The 15,952-nt window shown below is 49.7% G+C and overlaps 1 protein-coding gene across 3 annotated transcripts in view; it reads right to left on the bottom strand.

Annotated features, from left to right (window-relative positions):
• NEK1 (NIMA related kinase 1) overlaps positions 1 to 15,952 on the bottom strand; it is a 282,342-nt gene that overhangs the window by 155,944 nt on the left and 110,446 nt on the right. For all 3 annotated transcript variants that reach the window (XM_075347215.1, XM_075347229.1, XM_075347221.1), the window contains 3 exons: positions 13,938 to 14,012; positions 10,941 to 11,107; positions 2,319 to 2,441 (listed from right to left, as the gene is read on the bottom strand). In XM_075347215.1, coding sequence (XP_075203330.1) covers positions 2,319 to 2,441; positions 10,941 to 11,107; positions 13,938 to 14,012 — 365 coding nt within the window. The remainder of the gene's footprint in view (positions 1 to 2,318; positions 2,442 to 10,940; positions 11,108 to 13,937; positions 14,013 to 15,952) is intronic.

Raw genomic sequence — 15,952 nt, 5'->3', positions numbered from 1 at the left:
CCTCCAGATCCCGAAGCCCGGTCCCCCAATGCACAGCACCTCAGCAGAGATGCAGAGTGCGGGATGTCCCAGCGCAGAGTGAACTCTGTCTGAAAAATGGCCGCCGGAGCGAAGGGAGGGGGCGGGACTAGGGGGCGTTCCTATAGGAGAGCGGGAACTGGAGGGCTATAGAGACCTGCAGGGGAGGAGGGACGCCCCAGCAGTGGGGAGTGTCCCTCCCCTGTGCAGAACGGCCGCCGGGAGGAGTCGTGCCTTTCCCTCTGCATGAGTGACATGCGAGGGCAGGAAAACGAAACTAGGCCTCCGGCGAAGCCGGGGCCTAAATTTAAGCGGCGAGGCCGACGCGCAGGCACCATCGGCGCGGTTCTCGGGCAAAAGCTAGAGAACCCGCCGGAAAAGTCAAAATAATCACATACAGCATACTCTCCCCATACAATAAAGAATCGACACCCCCAACAAATAAACGTCTCAGGCACTTAGCTGCTGAGATGCAGGGCCAGGTCCCTGGGGATGAGTGCTCCGGTCCAACAGAATCCTCAAGGGGCTGTGGATGGAGACCGGTCTCTTGCCAGGCATGGAGACCGTGCTGGCTCCCACTTCAAGCCAGAGCCCAGGAAGGATGGTGAAGGAGCGCGGCATGTAAGGCTCCAGCCTTGGAAATCAACCTTAACAACACCGCCGACACAGTGGGGTGAGAAGGGACATGCCGGGAGTCCAGACGTGGACCCGCTTTTCTTCAAACTCTTTCCAAAAATCAAACAAATCAGATGAGAATGCATGTGTGGATGTATGCCTCCTGAACACAAAGCGATAAACTGGCTGGGTCTGGCTCACCAGGGGGTGTATAAGCTCAGAGGGAGGAGCTACACTTTTAAGTGTAGTACTTTGTGTGTCCTCCGGAGGCAGAAGCTAAACACCCATGGTCTGGGTCTCCCAAAGGAACGATAAAGAAAGTTAACACTGTGTGTGCAGGATCCTTGCTCCTTGCACATAATAAATACTGTAAATGGCCTGGGAGCCTTCCCTGCAGCGTCCTTTCTCCCTTTGTCTGGGAAAACAGTCAGGGGGGATCTCACCTTAAAACACTGCTTTCTAGGCAGTGAAAATAGCAGAGCCAGCTTGCTGTGTCGGTGTCATATTCAACTCAGAGCCTGCAGAGAGGGGCTGAGGAATCAGTGCCATCTTCATCTCAGAGCCTGCAGAGAGGGGCTGAGGAATTGGGCTATAGGGCACAGGCCTCTACCCTGGGCTTTGGAAAATCGGTGTCTCTGGAACCCGTCGTCCAGCCCAGAATCCAGCGTCGCGGGAGGGGATACGTGTAGGCAACGCTTCACGTTCCCGCCCGTTGATGGTAGTGGGAGATCGGTCCCAAAAGGAAACCGTCCCCCTCAAAAAATAACAAACCTTGAAAGGAAGTGCCTCCTACAGACACTAAGCTAAAACTGGGCTTGCTTGGCCCGGCCAGGGGGTGTATACTGCAGAGGAGGACCTATGCTTTTGCATCTACTTAGTGTCCCCCTATGGATAGGCAGCATAACACCCATGGTCTTGTGTCCCCCAATGAGGCGTCAGAGAAAAAAAAACCAACACAATACCTACAGTCAAATATGTTGGAGGCTCAAAGATGTTTTTAGGTTGTCTTGCTGCCTCCGGCACTGGGTGCCTTGACTATGTCAGGCATCATGACATCTGAAGTTTACTAATGGATTTTGGGTTGCAAAGTAGTGCCCAGCATCAGAAAGCTGGATTTGCGTCCTAGGTCATGGGTATTTCAGCAGGACAATGACCCCAACATACTTCAAGAAGCTGTCAGAAATGGATGGAAACAAAGTGCTGGAGACTTCTGAACTGGCAGCAATGAGTCCAGATCTAAATCCCATTGAACACCTGTGGAGAGATCTTAAAATTGCTGTTGGGAGAAGCCGCCTTCAAATATGAGACCTGAAGCAGATTACAAAAGAAGAATGGTCCAAAATCGCAGTTGAGAGGTGTAAGAAGCGTGGTGATGGGTATAGGAAGCAATTGATAGCAGTTATTAAATCCAAAGTGTGTGCAACCAAATATTAAGTTGAGGGTGCCAAAAATTTTGTGGGACTCATGTTTAAAGTTTTGTGTGAAATTATGTCCAATTTGCCTTTTTTGTGTTGCTCCATTACACACAAAGGAAATAAACATATGTATAACAAAACGTGTAATTACAATAATTTTCGTGCTATCACTTACATGCATAGAGTGGATGGCAACTACCAATCACTATTCCTTTTATAGAAATTAGTGGCGTTTATCACGACGTTATATACATGGTAAGCAGAACGAACCTGTCTCCATATGCTTGTTTAGACACCTCTTCCAGCCTCTTTAACTCCTTCCTTACTGCATCTCCATCGGGGAGTGGGGACTGAGATATTGGGCCATTGGACGGTTGTACCTGGGCTGCGGCTCTGTAGGCGTCAGCGAGAGAGTCAGATAGTACCACAGTGCATTGTCTTCTATACACAGCTGTGGGCAACATTATTGGCACCCACTATAGTATAATAAGGAGCCAATATCTCCAGAAATAAAATGACATGAATCATTTTCATTGAATGTATGTGTTCAGGTTATTAAAATTGGAAAAAGTTAACCTGTCAACCCTACAGTCGGCCATTACAGACACGTACAGGATTGCAGGTCTTTCCCTATTACTTGGCTGCACAACCTTTGGCAACAATGACTGCTACCAGACACTTAGTCATCTGTGAGCTTCTTGCCGGTGGTAGATTCCACTGCTATTCTCTCAATTCTTGCATGTTTGCAGGGATAACCTACATTTTCATACACTTTTAGGGGCACATTTAGTTGTAAATGCTCTAATGAAGGGAATTTTGTTTACTTACCGTAAATTCCTTTTCTTCTAACTCCAATTGGGAGACCCAGACAATTGGGTGTATAGCTTCTGCCTCCGGAGGCCACACAAAGTATTACACTTAAAAGTGTAAAGCCCCTCCCCTTCTGCCTATACACCCCCCGTGCCTCACGGGCTCCTCAGTTTTGGTGCAAAAGCAAGAAGGAGGAAAAGTTATAAATTGGTTTAAAGTAAATTCAGTCCGAAGAAATTTCGGAGAACTGAAACCATTGAACATGAACAACATGTGTACACAAAGAACAACAGCCCGAAGGGAACAGGGGCGGGTGCTGGGTCTCCCAATTGGAGCTAGAAGAAAAGGAATTTACGGTAAGTAAACAAAATTCCCTTCTTCTTTGTCGCTCCATTGGGAGACCCAGACAATTGGGACGTCCAAAAGCAGTCCCTGGGTGGGTAAAGTAAAACCTCGAAATAGAGCCGTAAAACGGCCCCTTCCTACAGGTGGGCAACCGCCGCCTGAAGGACTCGCCTACCTAGGCTGGCATCTGCCGAAGCATAGGTATGCACCTGATAGTGTTTCGTGAAAGTGTGCAGGCTCGACCAGGTAGCTGCCTGACACACCTGCTGAGCCGTAGCCTGGTGCCGCAAAGCCCAGGACGCACCCACGGCTCTGGTAGAATGGGCCCTTAGCCCTGAGGGAACCGGAAGCCCAGAAGATCGGTAAGCTTCGAGAATAGGTTCCTTGATCCACCGAGCCAGGGTTGATTTGGAAGCCTGTGACCCTTTACGCTGGCCAGCGACAAGGACAAAGAGTGCATCCGAGCGGCGCAGGGGCGCCGTACGAGAAATGTAGAGTCTGAGTGCTCTCACCAGATCTAACAAGTGCAAATCCCTTTCACATTGGTGAACTGGAGGAGGACAAAAAGAGGGTAAGGAGATATCCTGATTGAGATGAAAGGGGGATACCACCTTAGGGAGAAATTCCGGAACCGGACGCAGAACCACCTTGTCCTGGTGAAACACCAGGAAAGGGGCTTTGCATGACAGCGCTGCTAGCTCAGACACTCTCCGAAGTGATGTGACTGCTACTAGGAAGGCCACTTTCTGCGAAAGGCGTGAGAGAGGAATATCCCTCATTGGCTCGAAAGGTGGTTTCTGAAGAGCCATCAGCACCCTGTTCAGATCCCAGGGTTCTAACGGCCGCTTGTAAGGAGGGACTATGTGACAAACCCCCTGCAGGAACGTGCGTACCTGTGGAAGTCTGGCTAGGCGCTTCTGAAAGAACACAGAGAGCGCTGAGACTTGTCCCTTAAGGGAGCCGAGCGACAAACCTTTTTCCAATCCGGATTGAAGGAAGGAAAGAAAAGTGGGCAAGGCAAATGGCCAGGGAGAAAAACCCTGAGCAGAGCACCAAGATAAGAATATCCTCCACGTCCTGTGGTAGATCTTGGCGGACGTTGGTTTCCTAGCCTGTCTCATAGTGGCAATGACCTCTTGAGATAACCCTGAAGACGCTAGGATCCAGGACTCAATGGCCACACAGTCAGGTTGAGGGCCGCAGAATTCAGATGGAAAAACGGTCCTTGAGACAGCAAGTCTGGTCGGTCTGGTAGTGCCCACGGTTGGCCCACCGTGAGATGCCACAGATCCGGGTACCACGACCTCCTCGGCCAGTCTGGAGCGACGAGGATGGCGCGGCGGCAGTCGGACCTGATCTTGCGTAACACTCTGGGCAACAGTGCCAGAGGAGGAAACACATAAGGGAGTTGAAACTGCGACCAATCCTGAACTAAAGCGTCTGCCGCCAGAGCTCTGTGATCTTGAGACCGTGCCATGAATGTCGGGACCTTGTGGTTGTGCCGGGACGCCATTAGGTCGACGTCCGGCATCCCCCAGCGGCAACAGATCTCCTGAAACACGTCCGGGTGAAGGGACCATTCCCCTGCGTCCATGCCCTGGCGACTGAGAAAGTCTGCTTCCCAGTTTTCTACGCCCGGGATGTGAACTGCGGATATGGTGGAGGCTGTGGCTTCCACCCATAGCAGAATCCGCCGGACTTCCTGGAAGGCTTGTCGACTGCGTATTCCGCCTTGGTGGTTGATGTATGCCACCGCTGTGGAGTTGTCCGACTGAATTCGGATCTGCTTGCCTTCCAGCCACGGCTGGAACGCCTTTAGGGCAAGATACACTGCCCTTATCTCCAGAACATTGATCTGAAGGGAGGACTCTGGCTGAGTCCAAGTACCCTGAGCCCTGTGGTGGAGAAAGACCGCTCCCCACCCTGACAGGCTCGCGTCCGTCGTGACCACAGCCCAGGATGGGGGCAGGAAGGATTTCCCCTTCGACAGAGAAGTGGGAAGAAGCCACCACTGAAGGGAAGCCTTGGCTGCCCGAGAAAGGGAGACGTTCCTGTCGAGTGACGTCGACTTCCTGTCCCATTTGCGGAGAATGTCCCATTGAAGTGGACGCAGATGAAACTGCGCAAAAGGAACTGCCTCCATTGCTGCTACCATCTTCCCTAGGAAGTGCATGAGGCGCCGCAAGGGGTGTGACTGGCCTTGAAGGAGAGATTGCACCCCTGTCTGTAGTGAACGCTGTTTGTCCAGCGGAAGCTTCACTATCGCTGAGAGAGTATGAAACTCCATGCCAAGATATGTCAGTGATTGGGCCGGTGTCAGATTTGACTTTGGAAAATTGATGATCCACCCGAAACTCTGGAGAGTCTCTAGAGCAATGCTCAGGCTGTGTTGGCATGCCGCTTGAGAGGGTGCCTTGACAAGCAGATCGTCTAAGTAAGGGATCACCGAGTGTCCCTGAGAGTGCAGAACTGCTACTACTGTTGCCATGACCTTGGTGAAGACCCGTGGGGCTGTCGCCAAGCCGAAAGGCAGTGCCACGAACTGCAGGTGTTCGTCCCCTATGGCGAAACGCAGGAAGCGCTGATGCTCTGGAGCAATCGGTACGTGGAGATAAGCATCTTTGACGTGACTTAGACCGCCATGAATCGGAGTTCCTCTGATCCTTCTGAGGCCTTTTGGACGAGGAGAATTGAGACCTGCCCGCGGTCCGAAAGGACCGAAACCTCGATTGTACCTTCCGTGGTTGAGGTCTGTTTGGTTTGGACTGGGGTAAGGATGAGTCCTTTCCCTTGGATTGTTTAATGATTTCATCCAAATCGCTCACCAAACAGACGGTCGCCAGAAAATGGCAAACCGGTTAAGAACTTTTTGGAAGCAGAGTCTGCCTTCCATTCCCGTAGCCACATGGCCCTGCGGACTGCCACCGAATTGGCGGATGCTACCGCCGTACGGCTCGCAGAGTCCAGGACAGCATTAATGGCGTAGGACGCAAACGCCGACGCCTGAGAGGTTAAGGACACCACTTGCGGAGCAGACGTACGTGTGACTGCATTAATCTGCGCCTGACAAGCTGAGATAGCTTGGAGTGCCCATACGGCTGCGAATGCTGGAGCAAAAGACGCGCCGATAGCTTCATAGATGGATTTCAACCAGAGCTCCATCTGTCTGTCAGTGGCATCTTTGAGTGAAGCCCCATCTTCCACTGCAACTATGGATCTAGCCGCCAGTCTGGAGACTGGAGGATCCACCTTGGGACACTGAGCCCAGCCCTTGACAACGTCAGGGGGGAAGGGATAACGTGTATCCTTAAGGCGCTTGGAAAAACGCTTATCTGGACAAGCTCGGTGTTTCTGGACTGCCTCTCTGAAGTTAGAGTGATCCAGAAACGTACTCAATGTACGCTTGGGAAACCTGAAACGGAATTTCTCCTGCTGAGAAGCTGACTCCTCAATTGGAGGAGCTGGGGGAGAAATATCCAACACCTGATTGATGGTCGCTATAAGGTCATTCACTATGGCGTCACCTTCAGGTGTATCTAGGTTGAGAGCGGCCTCAGGATCAGAATCCTGATCTGCTACCTCCGCTTCATCATCCAGAGAGTCCTCCTGCTGAGACCCCGAACAGTGTGATGAAGTCGAGGGAATTTCCCAGCGAGCCCGCTTAGGCGGCCTGGGACTGCGGTCCGTGTCAGAGACCTCACCCTGGGACCTATGGGTCACCCCAGGAGCACTTTGCTGCTCCAACTGAGGGGGGCCTGGGGTCAATGATTCAACAGTGCCCGTGGCCTGAGTCACCGGTCTGGACTGTAAGGCTTCTAGTATCTTAGCAGACCATTTATCCATACTCTCAGACAGTTTGTCAGCAAATACTGCAAACTCCGTCCCTGTCACCTGGACAGTGGTAGCAGGTGGTTCCACCTGGGCCACCAGTAGCAGAGGCTCCGGCTGAGTAAGTGCCACAGGGGCCGAGCATTGCACACAATGAGGATCGGTGGAACCTGCCGGTAGTATAGCCGCACATGAGGTACAGGTTGCAAAGTAAGCCTGTGCTTTGGCACCCTTGCTTTTTGCGGACGACATGCTGTTGTCTCCTCTGAGTACAATCCAGGAGGGTATATAGCCAAAAATCAACAGTGCGACCGTACAGTGTAAATGTATAGCATATAAGTATATATATATATATATGTACACTTCGGCACTCAGTGGGGCCAGCACCCAGGTGCTGCTTACCGACCGCTCAAAGCGGTTGTGTGATCACCAGATTCCCTGCCTGGGCCTCCCAGAGCCGTGTTGTCTCTCCTCTCCAGCGTCAGAAGTGCTGACAGGAATGGCTGCCGGCGTTCTGTGGGGAGGAGGGGGCCGTGGGCGTGCCCTAGAAAGTGCGGGAATCTGATGCCCCACTGTGCTGAGTGAGGCGGGAGGAGGATACAAAGCATGCTCCAGCCCTCAGCGCTGACGTCCTGTGCAGCGTCCCGCCCTTCCCCTGACTGGCAGGCCTGGGGGCGGGAATATGCGATACTAGGCCGCAAAAGCCGGGGACTAAAGTTATAAGCGCGGCCGGCAAATAAGCGCGGCCGGCGCGGTAGTCCCCGGCGCACTAACACACCCAGCAGTGCTGCAGTGTGTATGGCACAAGCGCTCCATGCGCGGTCCCCCAGGGGGACACAGAGTACCTCACAGTAGCAGGGCCTTGTCCCTGACGATACCCGGCTCCTGTCCAGCAGATTCCCCAGGGGCTGCGGAGGGAGCACGGTCCCATGTGCCTGGAGACCGATTAGGATCCCACTTCACCCAGAGCCCATTAAGGGATGGGGAAGGAAAACAGCATGTGGCTCCTGCCTATGTACCCGCAATGGGTACCTCAACCTTAACAGCACCGCCGACCAGAGTGGGGTGAGAAGGGAGCATGCTGGGGGCCCTGTGATTGGCCCTCTTTTCTTCCATCCGACATAGTCAGCAGCTGCTGCTGACTAAGATGTGGAGCTATGCGTGGATGTCAGCCTCCTTCGCACAAAGCATAAAAACTGAGGAGCCCGTGAGGCACGGGGGGTGTATAGGCAGAAGGGGAGGGGCTTTACACTTTTAAGTGTAATACTTTGTGTGGCCTCCGGAGGCAGAAGCTATACACCCAATTGTCTGGGTCTCCCAATGGAGCGACAAAGAAAATCCTAATTCCATAGATCCTGTAACACAATCGCGGGCTCCAGCCTTGGATGCAGTAAAGCAGCCCCCAACATTATGGCTGCTCCATCAGGCTTCTATGTAAGTAGGGTACAGTCTTCTTTATTGCCTTTAATTTCTTGTCTATAAACATAAACGCTGGCAATCACTGCCCAAAATCTCTACTTTGGTCTCATTGGTTCGTAGACCATTTTCCTACAATTGTGGTCTGTCTATGTAACTTTTAGCACAATTCAGGGTCTGTGCGCACTGGGAAATTTGCTTTTCTTAAGAAAAATCCGCACCCTCTGGCAGAATTCCGCACCCGCGGCAAAAACCTCACCAAAAACGCACTTAAATCCGCATGCAGTTTTGCTGCGGTTTGTTGCGGTTTTGCTGCGGTTTTTCCGCGGGTTGGTCCCTGCGGTTTTTACCATTATCTATGACAAAAACGCAGGTACCTGCGGAAAAGAAGTGACTTGCTACTTATTTTTTGCTGCAGCAAAACCAGTAGGAGAAAAAAATGCAGTGTGCGCACAGCATTTTGGATTTCCCATAGATTTTGCTGGGGAAGGATTGCAGAAAAGTTGTGAACATAAAACGCACCTTTTCTGCAGCAAAAACTGCGGCAAATAACGCAGTTGTGCGCACAGGGCCTCAGACTACTCTTTGCTTTCCTTAACGCATTTGCCAATAGAACTCGGTTTTGTCAAGAGTGCGGTATATGGTACAGATGGAACCATCTTCCAGATGTCTCCAGCTCCACCTGAAGTGCTTTGGATTTTACACAGTTTCTTTGCCACATTTATATACAACTTTAAGGCCCCTTTCACATTGCGTTTTTCTCTACGTCCACAGGTCCCGTCGGGGCATCCGTCCAGACTGCCCCTCCCCCCACTCTGCAAAGCGTGTTCTGGACGCATGCGCCCGACAGGGCCATTCACTGCTATGGAGCGCACGGTGTTAGCGTGTGCTCTGTTTTGTGCCATTTTTTGCACATATACGTTTCTGCAGACGGACACCCGAATGTAGAGTACGTTCGGGTGTCCGTCTGCAGAAACGTATATGTGCAAAAATGGTACAAAACATAACAGTGAATGGCCCTGTTGGGCGCATGCGTCCGGAGCACGCTTTGCAGAGTGGGGGAGGGGCGGTCCAGACGGATGCCCCGACGGGACCTGTGGACGTAGAGAAAAACGCAATGTGAAAGGGGCCTTAGAGTTCTTGCTTATATTTTCTACCACATCCGAGAAAGAGTTCATGAGTAGAAAACATCTCGATAAGATTTGAAACTGTTGAAGTCAGGAAGCCAATGTCTTTGGAGGTGGTACTGTCTCCTGTAGACTGCTTGTGCTTGGTAATAATAGCCTCTGCTCTGTTGAGATATGTGTCTTGTCATTGCCACTGCAAACAAGTGACAAGAAATAAAGCTGTCCTTATAGCCCTGAAAGTCATCATAAATAGGGTAACTAAAGTCTTATATTTATTGTCAAAGCAGTAACAGAGGAGACGAAATTCCTATCACAGGTTAACTTGTTTTTGTACAAAGGATGCAAATCTTTTTAATATCTTCTCACCAGGTTTGTTTTTTGTATACACATATATATATATATATTATATATATTATATCCGGCAATTTCACAAAACTCTTTATTTTAGCAGATATTTTACATGGTGTATGTGAGGTGAACCTGTGATGTTGGAGATGCTATCTGATCTGCAGGCAGGGTGTTATACACCAGGGGGAGCTGACTAGATCAATATTAATTTTTGTGTGTAACGTTTCAGCAAGAATTGCATTTTTTTAAAGCGGAACATGCACTTGACTCATGTACACGGTGAGTGACCTGTATGGCTGTGCATGCGGAAATGGTTGTCAATCAGTGAGGAGAACCACCCACTGGATATGATACAACACCACAGAATGTAATGAATTTAATACAAATTATACTGAATCCTTTCTCACACCTAGAGATAATACTACTTGTTTTTTTATTTTCTATACCATGCTGCATGTATAATGTGACAGGTCCCCTTTGTTATTCAGTGGTGCTAAGAACTCTGACCACAACTGGAAAAGAAAAAACAAAACAAAACATAGTTTATCTGCATTGTCTGAGATTTACTGTAGCTGTACTGAGCACAACTAACTGGTTGCCCTGTCCACCTGAATAGGGCAATAGCACCTTAGAAGTTTCATATTCTGATTGCCGCACGTCCCGGTCTGACTGCCGCCACGTCCCGGTCTGACTGCCGCCACGTCCCGGTCTGACTGCCGCCACGTCCCGGTCTGACTGCCTATATGTGGAGTTGGGAAAGACGTTTTCCCCTAATATGGAGCTTACTGTCTGACCTAGGGGTTTTTGCCTTTCTCTGGATCAACATGTTAGGCTACGGATTGAACTTGATGGACTTAAGTCTACCTTCAACCTTAAAAACTATGAAACTATAATTCTTATAGTGGCCAGCACGTGACATACCACCAAAATGATTTGCAGGCAATCACCATACAGATATTGTGTGACGCACTGTTCTCTGGGGCTAATACGCTCAGTAGCTCATCACTTGATCACATACTTAGGTGCTGCATTAGGGTTCTGGACTTCTCCTCTGTGCTTGACTTCTCTGTCATCTGATGGCTTCTGTTTCTGCAGCTGGTCAAGTATAGAATGGTAATGTTCATAGGATGCTCGGACTGCAGCCTGTGGAGGTGCCGCTCCTCCTCCACCCCCAAAATATGGCGCCTGTTAAAGAAAAGAGTAGTAAGCATCTCATGTACATGCATCATTTTAGACACACACAACCTGTGTCTTTTAAGAGGACAACTCCTATTGTTACCCTACTGAATTAAATAGATAAACAGAGCTGGAGATTTTCAGGGACTAGGAAAGCTCCTTTGTGCTAGAAGGATAACCCCTTCTAGCAATCAATTTACTGTATTTTTCGGACCATAAGACGCACTTTTTCCCCCCCAAATGCTGGGGGAAAGTGGGGGGGTGCGTCTTATGGTTTGACTATAGGGCTGCGGCCAGGAATGAGGGTGTTGCGGTGGAGCGGGCCATCGGGGGCATGAGCAGGCTGTGGCAGCGCCTGCCGTGACCACGTGGACCCGCTCATTTCATATGCACGCCCATCATCCCTCAGCCCTGAAGCCGGCGCTGACAGGTGGGCGGGATGATGGGCGGGGGGTGCGCGCATACTAAACAGCCGGCCGTGATCACCCCTGGCAACTACAGCCTGGAGTGATCATGTGCGGCTGTATTCACTGCTCCCCGCGCATCATCATCAGTGCGGGGGGGCAGTGAATAAGTACGGTACACTCACCGGCCAGTTCCGTGCAGCTTCGCGATGTCCTCCGGTCTGCCGGTCAGCTGATCTGTGCAGAGAGCGGTGAGCACAGCGATAACGTCATCGCTGTGCGCGCCGCTAGTCACGCAGGTCAGCTGACCGGCAGACCGGAGGACATTGAGGTGCTGCAGGGAAGTGACCGTGACTGCGCCACACAGAACAGCGGCGCTGCTGCCACCACAGACAGGGGGAGGAGCAATGCTGCATGAAGCGAGGAAAGGGGAGTATAAACGTTTAATTTTTTGTGTGTGATACAGGATACAGGCTAAATAGCAGGATGGGGGTATATAGCAGGATAAGGGCATATACAAGGATGGCAGTATATATCAATATGGCAGTATATATCAGGATGGCGGTATACATCAGGATGGGGGCATATAGCAGGATAAGGGCATATACAAGGATGGCAGTATATATCAGGATGGGGGGTATATAGCAGGATAAGGGCATATACAAGGATGGCAGTATATATCAGGATGGCAGTATATATCAGGATGGCAGTAAATATCAGGATGGGGGCATATAGCAGGATGGGGGTATATAGCAGGATGGGGGTATATAGCAGGATAAGGGCTTATACCAGGATGGGGTACATATACAAGGCAGGAGGATCATTACCAGGATGGGGTACCTTAGTAGAGAATTTGGGGACATTACCCCCCATAACCGTGTCCGCGGCAGATCCTCACCCCATAACAGTGTGTGATGACCACATTTTTTGCTTAAAATTTTATTTTCCTCCTCTAAAACCAGGGTGCCTCTTATGGTCCGATGCGTCTTATAGTCCAAAAAATACGGTATAGGGTTGTCCGAGAGTGTAAAGCCCCACATATACATTAGATGGGCTCGTCTGACAGTCTAATACTACTGGGATCTTCGGACAATGGATTGTCAGAATTAAGGATGCGGCATGGTCGATTTCAGAATGTCAATCCTTTTGTTCATCCTGAAATGTCTGCAGTAGCTCTGAGAGACACAGAAGCTCTCGGCTGAGTGAAAGCTCCAATATATTGGGAAAAGCTACCAAGATGGCTGCCGGCCGGACCATGGTTTGTCTGACAGCCATCTAATATGTATGCGCGGCTTAAGAAATTAAACTATCTGAAGGAAATGTTCTAAAACTAAAAACAACATTACCTTTTGCTCCAGCACTAATGCTCTGATGGGCCATAGTGGTATTTGTTTAACCCCATGGATCCCTGACACGCTGAAATAGGGACACACATGACAGCTGAAGTCACTGACCACAGGAGGATCAGCGCTAGTGTGAGTGAGATTTAACCCATTACTTAGGTTTTCTGTCTTTAATTAATGTACAATCCCTATGAGGACTCTAAGGGGTACTTTGCACACTACGACATCGCAAGCCGATGCTTGCGATGCCGAGTGCGATAGTCCCCGACCCCGTCGCAGGTACAATATCTTGTGATCGCTGCCGTAGCGAACATTATCGCTACGGCAGCTTCACATGCACTTAACTGCCCTGTGACGTCGCTCTGGCCGGCGACCCGCCTCCTTACTAATGGGACGGGTCGTGCGGCGTCACAGCAACGTCACACAGCAGGCGGCCAATAGAAGCGGAGGGGCGGAGATGAGCGGGACGTAAACAACCCGCCCACTTCCTTCCTTCCGCAATAGCCGGCGGGTGCCGCAGGGACGCAGGTAGGAGATGTTCCTCGCTCCTGCGGCTTCTCACACAGCGATGTGTGCTGCCGCAGGAACGAGGAACAACATCGTACCGTCGCTGCAGCGTAATTATAGAAATGTCGGACACTACACCGATGATACGATTACGACGCTTTTGCGCTCGTTAATCGTATCATCAAGGATTTACACACTACGATATTGACAGCGACGCCGGATGTGCGTCACTTTCGATTTGACCCCACCGACATCGCAGCTGCAATATCGTAGTGTGCAAAGTACCCCTTAGGCTATGTGCACACTAGAAAATGGACTTTTCTTAAGAAAAATCCGCACCCTCTGGCAGAATACTGCACCCGCGGCACAAACCGCAGTAAAACTGCACCCACGTTTTTGCCGCGTTTTTTCTGCGGGTTGGTCCCTGCGTTTTTTTTACTATTATCTAGGGCAAAAACAGTAGGTACCTGCAGAAAAGAAGTGACATGCACATTCTTTTTGCTGCAAAAATTCTGCAGCAAAACCTGTAGGGGAAAATCTGCGGCAAAAACCGCAGCGTGCGCACAAGGCCTTAGACGTATTCACCTTCATGTCCCCACTTCCTCCGGAGCCAATCACATTCTTCCAGCCTTGCTCCCTTGCGCGATTTATCCGCTCCAACTGTAAACGTAAAAAAAACAATGACAATACTTCTTAAATAGCGTTCATTTTTTCAACAAACTTCATGGCTGCGGGCGACACAGAGACTTAGGCTGCGATGTGGCAAAAGTTTACTTTGTGCAGCTGCTAAATCACACCACAATATTGGTGATTGGGGTGGTATTGATCTCCAAGAGGACTGGGACAAAAAATCAAGACAGGACCATCTGGATATTTTGCTACTTGCTTGTCGTGATCACCATACCCTAGTGGTGATAATGTGACTCCAATGCAATGGAACCGCAGCCTAAAGTGATTTTTATACAGCTATCTTGAAGAAATGGGAGATAGACAAGGCTGCATGAGAGGTAACCAGCCAATCCTTGTAATGCGTTTGGGTGAGGTGGAGTTTGAGGGAGAATTATGTTCTGAGTAATAGTGGAGGGGATATATATGCATTGACTTTGATTAGAAAGGGTGATAGAGCACCCCAAAAAGATGTGCTATTAGGGAGCGTTTGACACTGTGTAAGTTGTGGATAGTCCTAGTTTCTTGGGGTAGAGCATTCCAGAGGATTGGTGCAGCTTGGGAGAAGTCTTGGAGCTGGGAGTCGGAGGTTCGGATTAGTGTCGATGTTAGTTGAAAGTCGTTTGCGGAGCATAGAGAACGGGTAGGGTGATGGACAGATATGGGGGTGGAGAGGTAGGTGGGTGCTGCACTCAGGAGAGCTTTGTGGGTGAGAACAAGCAATTTAAATTGTATCCTATAGCGTATGGGCAGCCAGTGCAATGACTGGCACAGAGCGGAAGCGTGCAAACAAAGATTTAGGAGAATTCAAGGAAATTCTAGTTATCTACTTACATAACATGCAAAGATCCTGCATAAGTATTTGGGAATTAGGACATCATTAGTGTAAGGTTCTGTCCAAACTGGAATGGCCTTTGTTTGATCCATGATGTTTTTATTTTCCTTTTTACTACACAGAATATTCTAATTGTTAAGCTGTGATATATTCCTGCCGGACAGTGCAAGTGTGATCTCTTGATCTTCCCTTCTGATCTCCTTCTTAGGTAAGTCCCAGGTCCACAGCTCCCCCAAATTCTAGTGCAGATTTCTTTCTATTTTAATTTGGAAAACCCCATCAACTTGTATCCTGTAAATCCCTGTGATATGTGGTGTGGATCTGAGCGTACATTTAGCCTGCAGACAGGGACACAGCCGCCTGCAGGCTACGCCCTCTGCCATAATATAACACAAAGCTACTGTCAATTAGGCTATGTGCGCACAGTGCGTTTTTCGCGGCGTTTTTGCGCGTTTTTGTGCTCAAAACTGCATGACTTTGCTTCCCCAGCAAAGCCTATATGAGTTTTCATTTTTGCTGTTCGCACGCAACTTTTTTTTTTTTCCTACATTTTTGAGCTGGAAAAAAAATGGTCATGTCAATGTTTTTCTGCGTTTTCCTCCCATGCAATGCATTGGAAAAACGCAGTAAAACGCAGAGATCAAAAACGCAGCGAAACAGCCAAAAACGCACCAAAACGCGGCAAAAATGCATGCGTTTTTACTGATGCGTTTTTGCAGCGGGTGTGGTTTTTGCAGCAAAAAACGCACAAAAACGCAGTGTCAAAAAAATGCAGCGTGCGCACATAGCCTTAGGGTTCACTGAAAAGCTTTAGTAATAATATTGTCATCGCAGAGCTTATTAGTCTGTTTATTAGGCCCTGTGCGCACTGGAAGAAGGGAATTTTGTTTACTTACCGTAAATTCCTTTTCTTCTAGCTCCTATTGGGAGACCCAGACAATTGGGTGTATAGCTTCTGCCTCCGGAGGCCACACAAAGTATTACACTGAAAAGTGTAACCCCTCCCCTCTGCCTATACACCCTCCCGTGCATCACGGGCTCCTCAGTTTTGGTGCAAAAGCAGGAAGGAGGAAACTTATAAATTGGTCTGGGGTAAATT

The sequence above is a fragment of the Anomaloglossus baeobatrachus genome, chromosome 1, assembly GCF_048569485.1.
Source record: "Anomaloglossus baeobatrachus isolate aAnoBae1 chromosome 1, aAnoBae1.hap1, whole genome shotgun sequence".
NCBI classification, from domain to species: Eukaryota; Metazoa; Chordata; class Amphibia; order Anura; family Aromobatidae; genus Anomaloglossus; species Anomaloglossus baeobatrachus.
The sequence above is the reverse complement of the archived record's forward strand: the minus strand, read 5'-3'. Positions and strand labels throughout refer to the sequence as shown.